The following is a 17500-nucleotide window of genomic DNA, read 5'->3' on the forward strand; positions in this document are numbered from 1 at the left end:
TTGTAAGTATATTTCAAGTACCTGACCCTTGAAATTCAAATGTTACAATTATACGACGTGAACACGTCACCCAAATTCCATTCTTTGGCGAGACACCTGGTTGTTTCCCTTACTGTAACTAAATATAACCCACCCATCTTCAATATTTAAAAAAAATGCTATTTGCAAGTCTATGTTCCTAAACTACTAGATGGGCATATTCTATTCACATCTGCTATGCCCAAACTATTAACATAAATATCAACTTATGTAACTTAACAGTAGGTGTGTACTGAGGAATCGTTTAATTTTGTGATCCTTTGGAAACTAGCAAAAATTAAGATCTTATCTTACATACTCTGAAAAGACAGTACCAAAACTCTTCCAAAAAGACAGTATCACAAAAATAACGTACAAGGTACTATTGCATTTTGTAGCAGGTGGACCTTTTTCTTTTTCCAGATTGTCTTATATCTTGAAACATTCAATGTCTAAATACTTTACTCCAATACTATAGGACAGCCAATTTCAATCTCACATTAATTCAATTTAGAACACTAATAAAAATCCATTCAGCTGATCACTACATGCATTTAGACACTGGAAAATTATGGTACTCAACAGGAAACATGTTTCAAGCATTCAAGGCTATAACTATAGAGGACACTTACAATACTTATTGCAAAATGTGAAATAAAATTATTTGTGATAACAGGTGAACTGGCACAAAGATATTTAAAAAGCAAAATTCAGACAAGACTGGTAAAATACTGCAGATGTACTCATGAACAAAAAAGTACCACTTTTTTATGAAGTGAATAATGGGTATAAGACTTTTTCTTTGATTTATTTTGTAAGAAATTTTCTTTGATTTATTTTGTAACAAAAGATATTTGTGGTAAATTCAATTTAAAACTAACTAAAGCGCATTACAAGAGCACATATACATAATGCAACTGAAACAAAAAAATTTGTTCACCTTATAGACTCCTATTCAAGTTTCATCTTTACATGGAAATGTCAGAACAATGTACAGTGAAACACCTAGAAAAATTACTCTGATTGCATTTGAGGTTAATTATCACAAAAATAATGCACCCATAAAGATGAATCAAAACTTACCAAATTGTTACATGATAACTAAGAATGGTCTTAAATATTATGGAAATAATAAACATGATTTTTATAACAATTGTAAAAATAATGGTGACAATGGTAATAATGATGATTACAATAGTAATAGTAGTAGTAGTAAATAATAATAATAATAATAATAATAATAATAATAATAATAATAATAATAATAATAATAATAATAATAATAATAATAATAATAATAATAATAACAGTAATATTAAGAATAACTTTCACAATTGCTATAGGAGCAGGCAAGTTCCCTGACAAGCTAAACAAAAATTTACATTAATTATTCAGCATGAGATTTGCAGTGCCAGTATTTACAGTAACAAAAATAATACAATCCTTCCCTCCCAACCTTTTATGTAATTATGTGATTTCTGATCTGAATCCAATGATCCAAACATTGTATCCTATGCATACAGCTTTAAAAAATCTACAAAGGTAATGACAAATAAACTGTAACGATACATTAAAAACAGTAATGACTAAACAAGGCACAAGCTAAACATTTAGTTCCCTTGTCACCACTTAAATGGGTATAGAAGTGGTTTTAATTATAATCATAAATTTCTTCTGTGATAATTTGTGACTTGCATCACAAATGCTTAGCAATCTTGTTATGACCTACTGTCCTAATGAATATTACAAGTGAAGTCAAGATATTTTTGTTACTTTAATTGGTAAAAGGGAGTAATGAGCAACTTATTTACAAGGCAACCACCTTTAACTGTTAGGAAACAACATACATGTCTAATGTATATATCATGGTCAGAAATAAATGATAGTACAACTATAATCAAAGCAAATTATTTTTTCATTATAACAAAATAATGTGGCATGAAACTTATCAATTACAACCTTTCACCAAATAAAATATCTTGCAATGCTACAGTAGAATTTACTGGAGTCAATTGCTGAGGATGGCACAGAAGGCTCAAGGGCGGATGGCAGCAGGTATGGAGGTGGTGAAGGTTGGCGTTTCAAGCTCCTCGTGCTTCTTCATTCGGGTACCCTGTTGGAAGTGACACATTTATGTCATTAAAAGACTGTGATTTTATTTCCAGGACTATATAATATGTATGGAATAAATTTATAGACAAATTTTTCTTGTCTTTCCAACTAATATTTGCACAAAGAATTGAAGTCAATATTAGCGTAACGTTATCATGGAATTTCCAAAGATATCAAATCATGGTTTACATACTCAACCTCAATGAGGCCTCTCAACTTAAAATGTCAGTGCACAATTAATAAATTCGTAGATTAGAAAACAGAAAGATTGAAGATTATGAATGAGTTCATAACTCCAAATAAATAAGAAAAATATCCCTAAAAAACTGCAAGTTTGGAAGTCACAAATCATTGCATTTCTGGTAGGTGTATCCTTACTGGGAAGGATAATGCATAAACACTAAGATTAAAAATTTTAATACAAGACACAAAGAAGTTAACACAGATATTAAAGCCTAGTAAAGGTTTAAAATGGCCTTAAGAATGTGAGTTATGCATGAAATTAGTTCAGTAAACTATGTGTCACTAATTCACAATGGTGAAACTGCTTTCATGTAAAGTTTAGACATGTGTCTGAAAGTATCCACTCTGCCAAGATGAAAGACTCAACTAATTTTATTATCATTGTAGATGTTTTGGTTAAGAGCTAATTTCTTGTATCATCTCAATACATTTGCACAACTATTATCTGTATGGCAATTCTGCATGCCTAAGGTTCCTACCTCTTACATAATACATAAGAAAATAAGGGGAGCCATAAGAAATATATAGGACTACACATAACAATTCTTGTATAACACATTCCAATCTATAGCCATCTTTCATTTTGACATCTATTCCAATCATCTCACACTATTTGAGAACCAATTTATTCCTACTTGACACCCACTTCATTCTTGGAATAAAGCTTTAAACAACCAGAAGCAGGAAAGTAGATTTGATAAAGGAAATAGGATCAGCCTAGTCTGAGCTTAGATGGTGTATAGTCAACTCAACCAGGAAAAGTTTTCCTCTCATAAGAGACATAAAATATGAAAATGCATACTTTGGTAAACTTCACAAGGTCCATAACCATACTTTTTAGACATGCTTTGGAATGTTTATTTACATATGCTACCACAGTGAAATAGCAAAACACCTTAAATTAATCTAGAAGCATAAGTCATGTAATACAGGGCAGGGCACGGGATCTTTATGAGTATGGTCCAGTTGCTTCTGGCTTGTCCTTCTGGCCTGTCAGATCTTCATTTGGTCCCCAGTCATATCTGTCTATCTGTCTCTCATAATTTCCCATTGTTTTGTAATGGAGGATGTAGTTCTTCATATGTTCTTGACATAGAGACAAAAATCCAAAGGGAGCTAGCTTGTCTCAATTCAGAAATTCTTAGAAGCTAACAGCTTAACCTTAAAAAGTTGCAATTAAAAAATCATTAATATTTATGACTGCAATAGTTATACAGTTGTTGAATGGACCATTCAAAATCTCTTGTACAGGACATATGTTAGCCTACCAAATATCAGAGCAAATACCTACTACTGACATACAAAATGACCAAAGAAAGGCTTGCATTAGATAATAAAATATATACAATGACCAATATAAAATATGGCAGTTTCTAAGGAGTAATGACATGAAATTGTACTGCATCACAGTAAATCGAAGAAAGCTAAGGAAACCATCTGGCAAAACAGCAAACTCATTTACATTTACATCAATCGTACACCTAAATTCAGTCATTATGTGACAAAGTGGTACATATGAAAGATTCAGGTATAGTTAAGTGTTAATGCTTGAATGCGTTAACACTCATAAATATAAGTGGCTGAAACTTTTGCATGCAAGAGGGTCCATGCCACATGCCATAAAACAAAGGCAGCAAAATTTCTTCTTGGAAAAATACAAAAAACATATAAAGTGTTTAATAATAATAATAATAATAATAATAATAATAATAATAATAATAATAATAATAATAATAATAATAATAATAATAATAATAAATAAACAAAATAAAATAATGATGATAACAAATCAATGAATAAAGAAAATCATCATGCAGGTATTAAATGACCTAGCAACTCACCTTATTTAAACCCAACTGACAACTGTTGATCTAACATGAAAAGAAAGCTCTATCAGTGTGATACATTACCTACGCCCCAACTAAAGGAGTCAAATTTAGCAAAACTGCCTCCATGATGTGGATACATAAAAATATAACCAGCAGGTTATAAAAACCAGGAAGAAAGCAAAATATTGAACTTGTAATCCAATGGTAAAACCTACATATATATATATATATATATATATATATATATATATATATATATATATATATATATATATATATATATATATATATATATATATATATATATATATATACTTTTGTTATATCCTTATTTCAGTCCATTACCAAATGTCAGAATCACGGATATGGTAACAGGACTTTGCATCTTATATTCAATGATCAAATGTAAGTGACACTTAGCATGGAAAGTGCTGATCAGACATCGCTTCCTCTGCTAAATAAATAACAAGTTTAAGGGAACTACTGTTGCCATACATTAAGCTAGTCTACAAGCCACATCCTGAGTTTCCCCCTTCCCTTTCAGTGAAGCACTTTCTTACTATTTCCCAAATTTTCTTATATTTGAAGATATTTTCAAGCACCTCATTAATTAGCCTTGCCTTAAGCCAATTTTCAAAAATATCAATATGAACACAATAATGACATCAAAGTAACTTCCCCAGAAAATTATGGAGACAAATGACATCTATTACTTACACAAACACATGTGACGTTAAGTTCACACCACCCAAGACATAGTGCAGGCCAACAGTCATTATGAATGTATTTATGTAAATAATACATGCAATTTGTTTCTATTTTTTTTTCTAAAGGATCAAAACTTTGATATTATCATGTTTGTACTATAAAAAAAAAAAAAAAAAAAAAAAAAAAAAAAAGGCTTAAGGTAAAGCTAAATGATAAGGTAATTAAAAATATCTAAAATTTTAAAAAGCTTGAGGAAATGGCAAGAATGTTACAAGTACACCAACCCAATGAAAACAGGGAGGGGGTACAGGGTACAGCAGTGAGATCAGCTTGACTTACGTAAACTATTGCCTAACTTGTGTACTTTCATACTATTGACACCTCACATGTAAATCAACAAGAAAAGCAAGATAGTTCCTAAAGTTTTCCTGTGATGATCCCTGTTTGCAACCATGCACCTGCTGCTACTCCTTATTTTGTGCATACCTCATGCAAGTGGCTGAAAGTGTGTGTGTGTGTGTGTGTGTGTGTGTGTGTGTGTGTGTGTGTGTGTGTGTGTGTGTGTGTGTGTGTGTGTGTGTAATAAATAATAATAATAATAATAATATACGGCTTATTCTTTAGGCAGTCAACAAACTGAAAATGTACATTGAGGGTGGGGAAATACTTGACATTAATCCTAAAGGTAAGTCAAATCTAGAAGAGACTATTGATTGATGGCTCGTGTGTGTGTGTGTGTGTGTGTGTGTGTGTGTGTGTGTAATTCACCATGGCTTTACATTAATATATATACAGGAATGAGTCAAGCTGATCAATATTTATTTTCATCGGACTTAGTCAATGAATATCTATGAATTAAAAAAGCTGTGATGGTGCTGTTGAATATCACTAACTGAATTACTTTTGCACTGACACAACATGATTGTATGGTACAAAAAATAAGAGAAAAGTTAAAAAATCAATATACAATGCCACTGTGACGTATGATCTAACATGGGAAGAACACAAGAGCAGATTGGAACATTTCACTGTTTGGTAATATGGAGAGAAAATGACTGAAAGTTGTGTGTTACAACATTCTCAGCTGGAAGATAGTGCATTAGTGAGAAGACAAAAGATAAAGACAATAAAGGTTCCCAAATAAGATATGGAACCTGTCTTTCAAAATTATGGCAATTTAGTAGTGCTGATGCATTTCTACAACATAAACCATTAGCAACACTTATTCAGGCTTTGAATGGCATATAATGAAAACTAAAACCTAAATTTCTATCAAACCACTATAATACCAGTTTGCATACCATTTTGGAATCTATGACTCTCTCTCTCTCTCTGTCCTTTGCTTCCTACAACATATGCCTTTTTTTCTTTAGCTACTTATCCACCACCATCCCCTTGCTTTCCTTCAATATATTGTCCATCATCTGAGTGCATATTGTGGGAAGTTAAGAAAATTGGAGATGGGATATACAAGACATCTTTTTCCTTACTCTCAGATATTGTTTTCTTCAAATGACCACAGTAAAATCACTATTTTAATATGAATATATAAGAACTGGTTTGCTTGATTTCTATTGTACAAGTATGTAGTGTTTTTATTTCTTATTTGGGTATAATTTTGTTTTGCATTGTTCTACTTTTACACACACTATACATTACAGGAATAATATGGTGTGATGCCATAAGTTTTGGTACCTATAAAGATAATTGTCTGTTATATATACATTCCTCATTATAGACATCTAAGAAAACTGTATCTTGGCTTGAGCAGATCCTCAACCAAACTAAGACATCAGGTATTTTAAGTAAACAGGAATGACACATACCTGTTGCTGCTTATAATGATTGATGATGTCTTGATCAGCTGGACAGGACTGAGTGAAGGCATCGAGCTGGTACATATGGAACATGTACCGCCACAGGTGTTCCAGCTCTTCCGGAATTTCAAAGTCAGCAAAATACTTCCCTGCAAATTAATAATTTGGGAGTAAGAAAATTGTACTGTTTCCTTAAACTTTATTTTATCTTATTTTATTTCATTGTGCACTATATTTTGATAAAATATTGCATGTATAGATTTACCCTTAAACCAACTTAAGGTTGCATTGTACTTGTACTTAAATGGAAAAATGTATAACATAATAATAATAATAATAATAATAATAATAATAATAATAATAATAATAATAAATGGTTTATTGTTTAGGCAGTTAAACTGAAAATGTACAGAGGGAAACATGACCCCTAACTCATGTACATTGTAAGTGAAAGGCTGTTTTCCTGAATGTACAAATAAAAAATAACATCCAAAAGCACACACATGTACTTCATAGTGTTGTAAATGCAGAGGTTAAAAATGAATGTAAACAAGACAAAAGTAAGGAATAAAATCTATGTGGCCAATTTTGATGGTCTACACTGAGTGAAAGGCATAAGGTAAGGATTCAGGATCTTGAAATGAATTACTTAAGAGTGCCTTTGGTGTGTGAAGAACAGATGGTGAAAGTAATGAGTGTATATAACAGATTTAGCATGCCAAGTAAAGATGAAACAATGAACTTTGGTTGAGATATTCTGATGCAACACAGTGAAGTGGTCTGGTTACACAGAAAGAATGACAAAACATAATCTGAACACTAAAATCATACTGAGTATATAGTACATAACAATGGTAATGTGATGAGTGTAAGATGACAATATCCAGTGAAATAGGAAAAAAACTGGAGTATGTGAAAGAAAGAGACGAGAAAAGAATCACTGGATTAGACCATACAAGAAGAATGGGTAGGGACTCATGGTCTTGCCCTTGTAGGGAGCTCCTGTCAACAGGTAGTCCCTACATGCACCATCTTTCATGCTGCAAGCAACATAAAAAATATGAAGTAGCAACCAATCATATTAATCTTCCCACCAATGAGTCTAGGGGAACTTATGGGGCTTGTCTTGACAAATATGTGTAATGACTCAAATACAAGCCCCACAACCCAAGTTGAAAGGAGTGGACCTATTGCTCACTAGATAATATGGTGGGCTTTCATGATCAAGCACCATGCTCAATTCCCAACATGGCATCTTTCTCCCACAGTTTAGATTTATTTAAGCTTCTAGATCAATTGCTCACAATTTCAAAGTAATAAGTGTGTTGTGGGAATGCCCTGATTTGAGGCAATACAGCAATGGCTGAGGTGAAATATTCTCAATGACACAGGCGTCATGGATCCGCTTGAATTGTTACACTACCAGTGAGTCTAGCCCCAGGGGAAGAAAAGACATGGAATTCCAAGCAATATATCTATGAGGAGGAAAGTCATGTAATAGCCAAAACATAAGAACCATACAACTCTGCTTGAGCACGGGTGCACCTATTGCTTGATTGCTAAATTGGCATGCTTTCATGTTTAGGTCCCAAAGTAAATTCCCAACGTGACACCTCTCTCCAAAAGCTCAGATTATTTGAGCTTCCAGAATAACAGCTCAGTATTTCAGTGTACTCAGTGTGTTGAAGTTAAGACCTAGTTTGAGGCAATACACCTGGAATGCCCTGGTTAGGGACAATACATGCGGAAGGCTCTGGTGTCAGGCAATAAAGTGGTAAGCAATGATGTCATTATCCTATACAAGAAAGGCACTGCACTCACTAGAACCAGTTATGCTACCAATGAGTTTCACTCTGCAGAAAGGGGGAGGCTTGTGAAATACCCAGCAATTGATTTAAGAAACATAAAATCATGTAATGACCCAAACTTAGAAGCTCTAAGACCCAACTTCAGCATGGTGGTCCATCTACTGCTTGGTCAGGAATAACATGGCAGGCTTTTGTGCTCGGGTCAAGGTTCAATTCCTGACAGATCAACTTTCTCCCAAAGCTGATTTATTTGAGCTTTCACATGGTTCACTACTTCACACACACATATGATGCCCACTACACTAACAATCTCCCCACTAATCAGTGGCGTTGTCAATTTAGTATGTTTTTGGTCATTAACTATATACACTTCCTAATACCTGAATACTGTGTACATTTCCCAATGCTGCCCAGCTGTGCCCCTCTCCTGCCATCATCATCACATTTTGACCTTGGCCTCTAAGAGACTTCCCTAGATATGCTGGAGACACCCCTAATCTTGCAAAAATAATGATGACTACAAAGAAAATAGAGTTATTAAAAAGATAAAGGAAGGGCAGAGCAAGTAGTGGTGACAGCAATGGTTACTCAGTATTGGCAGTCATGCTGATGATACCATGAAATTGGAAGGATGGACCAAGAGGCCACAACACATTATTCACTATAATTTTCCTTCCTTTACTGAATATTAAATAAAATAGGGCCTTTGTTAATGCATGTACATAAGACCATTTTCTTACTTAAACAAGGTGGAATCGGGAAAGTTTTCAAGAGGACATATTTTTATAGGGAAATCAGTTTTTTAAGAGGGCACAACAATCATATTCATGGTTTCCAATACTCATGGATGTTTTGTTATCTAATCTCTGCAAATGTTGATGGCTGGCTCTATTGAGTGTCTTGTGGGAATGCCCTAGTTTGAGGTAGTACAAATGGCATAAGTGCACTGTGCACATGCTGTCAATCAGCAGATATGATACAATGAGTCCTTTGTGAGTGCAACTCTACATTCACCCAGATAGAGTCATGAGAAGGTAAAGAAAGAACATACTTAAGAAAGAACACAGAAGCTTAGGTTATGTAAAATACATCAATAATGTTCATCTTTCTAGGTTCTGATGCCCTTAATACTGATCTTGAACAGGGCCAATGTATCATTCATGGTGTTTAGTTATTAACAACCTTTGAAAAGACGAGCTATAAATCTAGTGCTCCCCTTAGCACAGATCAGTGGTAGCAATGAAAATGTCTCACAACTATGACAAGGACAAGCTGAACAAAATCATCATTTTCTATTCTCTATACAGTAACAAGAATGGTCATCTTACCAGCCACCCTAATGTGTTGTAACTTGGGCATAAGCTCACAGTCAAAGCAACACATTGTATCTCCTGTAAGGAACCTTGTCCCTCTCTCCCCAAGATGGTCATTGATCTTGCGAAGGTAGTTCAACAAGATGTTCTTGGAGTTGTCATCACGCTTTAGAAGCATCAGCTTGAATTTCTGAAAATAGAAATTTTTTAAAATTTTCAAATAGCAGCAATAGAATATATATAGCAGTTCATTCAAATAAATCCTCCCTGCAGGATCTTAAGAAATCTGTGTGTGAGAGAGAGAGAGAGAGAGAGAGAGAGAGAGAGAGAGAGAGAGAGAGAGAGAGAGAGAGAGAGAGAGAGAGAGAGAGAGAGAGAGAGAGAGAGAGAGAGAGAGAGAAATACTTATGCACCTTTGGAAAACACAGGAAAAGATAAGAAAGACATTCCATCACATTACTTGGACTAAAGTCTGAACAATAAAACCTTTGATGTATTAATATAATCATGATTCCAAAACCTTTTCAAGAAGTTAAAAACACCCATTTCAAGATCATACTTAATTTTCCGGAAATAAATAGGTATGCACAGTACCATAAGAGTACTGAAGAAACCTCAAACAAATATTTTCTCTTGTAGAATAGCAACTAATGTGCAAATACAAACACATTCATTGAAACCTTACCATCTATCTATCTATCTTGCTGCCACCTGGAGTATCCAGAAGAGCCTCCATCTTTCCTTATCCAAACATTCAAATGTTCAGCCTTCTCTCATTCTTTCATATTCCAAGTGCCCTTCCTCTCCTTTGATGACCTTCAGTTTCACTCACATACACTTCCTGTACAAACTCTGTGCTCTTCATCATCTAAATAAAGCCAGAGAATCTCAGCTAGTCCCTTTTCACCCATTCCACCACTCCACAATTCCCAACACTTGTACAGGTGCTCATAACAAACCGCTTTCCTTGTTATCACCCTTCCATCTTGTGACATCACATGCTTCTCTCAGCATATTTCCAAAGCAAGCTCTCTTGAATTTTATATCTTATTCCATATTCAGGTCACTGATCCACACAATAATGTTGAGAGAAGAATACTATTCATTAGATCTCTCTTTACATTCATAGTCATATTTCTCCCTTTCATAATCCTTGCAAGTGATCCTATGGCACTCCTACCTTTCACAGCCCTCTCCCTTATCACTTCAACCACTGTTCCAAGATATTTAAACTAATCTCTTTCCTCCTGTAACTATCTAACATCTTTCTTCACCCTAAAAGGTATCCAAGTCACACGTCTCTACTTCCTCTCAAAAATAATCCCCTTACTTTTTTCCAGGACTCCCTTTCAACTTACATCTCATTCATATGCAATGAAATAGATCCACCACTCTCCGAAATTCCTTTTCCACAATGCATAACATATGCCTCCAACCTAGAGACAATTGCTTGCTTTGCACTCTATACAAGGGGGTGGTTCTGACAGGAATAATAGTCATTTTGGAGAAATCAGAATAGGAGTATCTTAAGTCTCCCATTTGACAGAGGTGTAATGTCAGAAGTACTTCCACTTCAGTGGGTCCAGAGGAGGTAGTGAAGCAATAGGACAAGATACAGAAATATGACTGTGGTTGTTGGAGTCTAATGGAGAGAACAGTTTGATATATGTTGAGGGGTTAGAAATTAGGAAAAGGTCAAGAAAGTTCAGCATGTCTCAAGGCAATCTGGAATGCAGGTAGAGTGCTGCACCAGTACCTGTAGGTCATATACAGTAGTGAAGTTGAAGCAAATTTGTCAGTAAAAGATGACAGCCAAAGCTGAATACTAAAATCTTTAAGAGGCTAGAATTTGCTCTTCTAAGTCAAATAGGTCAAAGAACCTTACATAGTCTGAGAATTTAGGCGAAAGATATATAGCTTAGATAAATTTACTAAGAGTGATACTGAGATCCCAGTGGAAAATTCAGAAGTCTTCTGAGTAGGAGCATGAGAGGGAGTCTGCATATGTGAAATGTAGCTTTAGTGCAAAACTGAGAATAAGGGAACTATGTGGGAACAGAAAAAGGGTCTGCTGTCAATAGTCTCAGCCACCTGGGTTTCAGTGAGAAATAAGTGAAGGTTGGGAAAGGTGAGGTGATGTTCCACATACTGAATATTAGTTCCAAGACTGTGATGTTATAGAAATCAATATAAAGTTGGAGAATGTTTCAAGACACAAAGTTATTATCAGAAGGCTGGCCTGAGGATGCATGTGCAGATAAAAAATTTTAAATATAACATAGAAGAACTACTTACACTGTACACATTTTCTGTTCGCTGTGCAACATCTTTATCTTGTACAAAAAGATTATGACCTCCTGGGATATTCTTCATGATGTGCCTCTCAATCTTGTCATTCTCCAGAACTGCCAGGCCATTGTCAATCAGGATGGGAGGAGGAGTGGCCTCAAAATTTGACCTGTAAAAGTTTTCATTAAAATACCAAAACACAATGCAGTAAATGTATTTTAAACCTGCAAGCATTACCATACAATGTAAATATCTACAAAGAAATCTTACAATGAATTGCTGTGCATGTGATAATGAAATTTAGTGATGTGTGAAGATAATTCACATACATATTTGTAGAAGAGAGGTTGTGTAGAGGCTTAGTGGTTTGCGTAACTACGGATGAAGGCTTGAAAATATGATGGAATGGTGGTCACACCCATTTTTAAGATATCAGATTAAAGTAATTTAAAAAGCTGAGGGTTTTGAGAAAAATAAAGAATAAAAAGAATATCAAATATACTCAACTGAATTAGAACAGATTTAAAACTATACACTATACTGAATACAATACAGTCCTTGATGCCTCTGTCTCTCCAGGAACATTCCCTCAAGATAGTGGCCACAGCAGAAGAGCCTCAATCTCTACTAGTACTTCTTTCATATGGGAAGTCTTTCATGCTATTCTTCCATCTTTCAAATAGCCTTCATCTATAACTATGATATTTGACTTAATTTTCATGCATTCTTTTCAAAGTCTTCACTTTTGAATTTTCTTTCCACCTATTCCTCAACTACTTCACTTCTTAGACAATTTGGAAAAAATTCCAAGGACCATCTGTCATTGCTCTCATCTTGTGATGAGAGATATTGTGATGAGATCTTGTGAGGAGAGATGAGAGATGGAAGATAAAAAATGTAGAGTTGTTTTTATGGTATTTAATTCTAGAAAACAAGAAGCTGTAGAGCAAGACATACACAATTCTTCAAAAGCTGACACAAAAATTTGGTGCACTCTGTACAATTAATCATCACATGCCCCAATACAATGAACATTAGACCATTAGAAATGTTGTAATATGATGGTATTTAAATGGGTTAAAGGATTCAACAACAGAAATATAAATCAGGTTCTAAACTTAAATATGAATCTATTTGCAAGTAAATTATGGGATGAAAGCAGGTGCTTGAGTAAAAATTAATAAATAGATAAAGAAGTAAACACAGAAAAGAAAAAAATAAATATAAGATTTCCTTATATGCTAGGTTGATTTTCATTGTGGGATAACTACTAAATGAGACAAGTGTGTCCATGCGTTCATGCATGTGCATGCACACACACACATGCACACACTAGACATTTGCCATTTTCATTCCTCTTTAGGCACTGAGAGCCTATACTAAATATTGGGGCTTATGGTTCCATAATCACTGCTGAAGATGTTAGAGAAACACATACATATTTATATATTAGCTGAACATGACAGTTGTCAATGAGGTTATTTGCATTCTATATAAGTTCAATACTTCATGAATCTCTATACATGTTACTTTCATGAAAGACCATCAGTTAGTACAACTATAATGACAATCCAATGTCACTACATGCACAACAATAATCAGTATTTTTAACTTGTGTCACAAGTCATATGCATAGGCGTATCATAAAAAAGACAGCAGCTGGTGATTTTTAGTTCCCAAACAATGAGTCATCACTGATGAGTGTACCACGTAGGGACTTTATGCTCCAAAAACACCACTATCTTCTCAACCATGAATTCTCACCATTCTGCCCCTACAATAATTTTCTTCATAGTATGCACTGATTAGAAGAAGAAACCCATGATATATACCTGAAATCTGGTGGTGGCTTGAGCATGTCCACTGTAGTGACCTTGAGGGAAATTGTCTTTAGTTCAGCCAGAAGATAAAGATCCATGAAGTATTCTTGGCAGAACAGACAAGCACCTTTCCTCCTTCCATCTATAGTGGATGCCTGAATGGAAAAAGGACAATGATTACAAAAAATTCAGTAAGAGAAACATATAACATATATGACAATCACTGTACATAAGCCCCCAGAAAATCAGTCACCAAGGATATTTGCTCTTAACAAGGTGGAACTGATAGGTTCAAATAAGTGATAAATTTGGTATGCTGTACCGTGAAATACCATCCATCCAGATCTTAGATTAAGATACAAAATGTAATATGTCTTATCATGTGACAAATCAGCTTTAATCACACTATGCTAAACTCACAAGATAAGCCACAGCACCAATGTTCACTATACTACCTATTTCAAAATTTCATGACAAAATATTCAAGAGCGTATGCAATATTTAAATAAAAAAAACATTCAATTGTTGCAACTAATGCCTAGATAGTTTGATCCATTCTTGATGAATCACATCATGCTGCAGTGCAAAGAAAGAACACTACTATGAACCGAGGAACATATGGTAGGCACAAAGGTGGTGAAAATATGGAAATGCAAAGGGAAAGCATTGTGCCAGAAGCAGTTAGACAAATGAGGGAAGCATAATGTGAAGACCATTCAAATGATAATTCCTTAGGTTATAAGAGAACTCAAGGAAAAGAAAACATGTGGCTGGTACAAAGATGAAAAGTCTGATTAAGAGAGAATGGTGGATAAGAAGTGCAGTAGCATTGCCATCTCTTAAAAAAAAACAGACCTAAAAGTAAGTTACAATAATGGTGGGACGGTGATGATAATGTGTTATCGCTCTACGTACATCCTGTTGGCTCCACTCCCTCACATACAATAACTACTCGCCCCTCCTGCACCTCTTGAAAGTACTGTACCAACACTCCATGAACACCTAATAAACTAATGCCCTTGTTTTATTCAATTATCATTGAATGTTTGGCAATCACTATAAATTACGTATTGATTTATACCAACAGCGCCATTAACCTATTGCAAGTGTGTGCATGTGTGTCATTCATTGCAGCCCGCGCTTCACCTCAGACAGGGACCGGGAGGGATGAGCTGTTCCAGGTACGAGCCGCGGGAAGTCATACAAGTGTTTTCTTCTCTGAATGGCACACCTTGTGGGTGTGGTGGAAAGGGGAGCGGCGACGTGACACTACGCGGTGGCCACAAAAGGCACAGAGACAAAGTGAACGATCATTACACACGTCCAGCGCATGTCAATACATCCTGTACGAACACTTAGGAGATCCACAGTTCCCGAATTGTCCCCAATTACCCTCCCAGGCAAAATATCTGTGCCGGCGCCCCAGACCCACCCAGTCTGTGCGTCCCTAACCCGGCCACCCCGGCGCCATAAATGTTTCACTCCCAACCCTCTCTCAGGCCTTGAAAGATTACGTGGACCAAGCTGTCTAGCCGCTCTAACTAGGCGAGGCTCTCTCTCTCTCTCTCTCTCTCGTCAAGGAAGGAGAGAGGCAGGCGGGTGCAGCGGGACACAAGGGCCACCGAGGAGCCGCGTCAAGGTCACCCCGGCTTGGGAAAACTACAACTCGTAGGCACCGGAATGAAGCTGGAGCGCGGCCAAGCCGTCACCCACCTCCATCTCTGGTTCGGGTCACGCCCCGGGTCGAGGCCACCTTGTTAAACCCGTCCACCACCAGCACCACCTCCACCAACACCTATGTCACGGGCCACTGCCACCATTCTCCCTCTAATCCTGCGTTATAAACACGTTGCCTCCATCACTATCGGAAGAGCAACTACGTAAGATGTGCACAAGACTCGCACAACAAACGTCTGCATATCAGATAATTTCATACACCGCACATCAGATTGATCGGGTATTTTCAAGGTCTCACACATCTACTTATAAAATAAGATAACATCCGATTTATGAGTATGATCCGACGGAAATCCCGAGCGCGCTATTCTAAATTTCAGTACTGTACTTACAATGGTTATTAAAAATGATATTTCAGGTACCTGTGCACTATTACCAATATTCGGTATAATATACTTTGACTTTTGGTATGAAAATTCCATTTTTAGACTCTATGTGTACACCGAGGCCAGGAGCACGCACACATTCCTGGCATTACATTTTGAACGTGATTCTCCAAGTAAATTCGATCTGTTGAGGGTTTACTGTACCATCTAAGCATTCAACTCCAAATTTATTTTTCATGATCACACGTTAATTCCACAAAACTTGTTTAGTCCAGCCGCCAGCACAGTAACCGGCGGCGAGGAGTACAACGCTGGGGTGAAGGGCAGCAGGAATCTCCGCCATGGGAACACTGCTGGTCTTACGCAACGGGGTGACGCAGTGCGGGGATCTGGCTCTGTCATTACCTGCAGCAGTCAATCCTCAACTGCCAATACAGCATTGCTTTGGCGTGTGCTTGGCGGTGGAGTTATGGTCACTGCAACCATGTGTTCCCTTATTTTCTGGTCCCGTGTACAGTTTTTCTTTCCCCATTCAATTATGTAGAAAATATAATGAATACGTTCACATCCCGAAATCACAGATATTCCAGCACAAGGAGAACTGTTCATGTATAAAAGCATACATGTCCAAGTCCTCGTCGCCAACATTGGCTGCAAGGAACAGGTGACATCCCTGAATCAATATCCGCCCCGACTGACTGAAGATTATGGGCCTGTACTCTTAAGCGCATTGAGTTCCCATGAGGACCTTTTTTTTTTTTTCAAAGGTCACAGTGATAAGTATTCGGGACCACATACATGTTTTCCTATCGATGGTTCTTGTTAGACTTTCACTATAATCATGCAAACACTCTTAAAAACCCCGACAACTTCCATTACAGCCGAGCTCCAGTCGAGGTAGAGCGCTGAAACTTTTAAGAATACAGGCCATGGTCTCATTCCAATCCTGCCTGACCGGACCTACGCCTCTCTGTTAACGAACTGTTTGAGGCCTACATACTGGGTCAGCGATCACCCGCCACACTGGACTAGATGTACTGACGAACTTTTCGCTGTACCTGATGCTGAAATGGATGGAATGATGTTGTATGTCATAACGCCACTTATCAATAAAAACTATATTTCTTTTATCAGTAACGTGTTTTTACATCACTTTTACCTTCTTTACAGTATCGAGCGGGCTGTTTCATCACAAGCAATGTTCCCATGCTAACTATACTCGTCCTTCACCATGCGCAGTGTCAGCTCTGTTGATCAAGGATGCAGCGTCCGAGCATCGGACGAACCCAAGGTCTTGCTTGGTAACACAAGTCGCATGGCGATAGTGACGCTTTGTTACCAGGACTATTATCATCATCACCTAACACAATATTCTCCAAAATAAACTGTTGTCATGATGTCTACTCTATGCATGACACTTCCGTATACTCTGTGGCGTCCCGCTGATACAATGACAGTGGAGAGAAGCGTGCACAGATGT

The 17500-nt window shown here is 36.4% G+C and overlaps 1 protein-coding gene across 2 annotated transcripts in view; it reads right to left on the reverse strand.

The window, feature by feature from the left end:
* The window catches only part of LOC135102886 (chloride intracellular channel Clic-like), a 58597-nt gene that overhangs the window by 343 nt on the left and 40754 nt on the right, over positions 1-17500 (reverse strand). The window contains exons 2-6 of one of the 2 annotated variants that reach the window (XM_064008486.1): positions 13970-14112; positions 12144-12306; positions 9864-10038; positions 6737-6876; positions 1-2131 (exon numbers count right to left, since the gene is read on the reverse strand). The exon at positions 1-2131 is cut by the window's left edge and continues 343 nt beyond it. In XM_064008486.1, the coding sequence (XP_063864556.1) occupies positions 2054-2131; positions 6737-6876; positions 9864-10038; positions 12144-12306; positions 13970-14112 (699 nt within the window). In that variant the 3' untranslated portion in view covers positions 1-2053. Of the gene's footprint in view, positions 2132-2531; positions 4245-6736; positions 6877-9863; positions 10039-12143; positions 12307-13969; positions 14113-17500 lie in introns of those variants that run through there. The other variant, XM_064008487.1, reaches the window with a different exon arrangement.

Source organism: Scylla paramamosain, chromosome 8 (genome assembly GCF_035594125.1).
Source record: "Scylla paramamosain isolate STU-SP2022 chromosome 8, ASM3559412v1, whole genome shotgun sequence".
Taxonomy (NCBI): domain Eukaryota; kingdom Metazoa; phylum Arthropoda; class Malacostraca; order Decapoda; family Portunidae; genus Scylla; species Scylla paramamosain.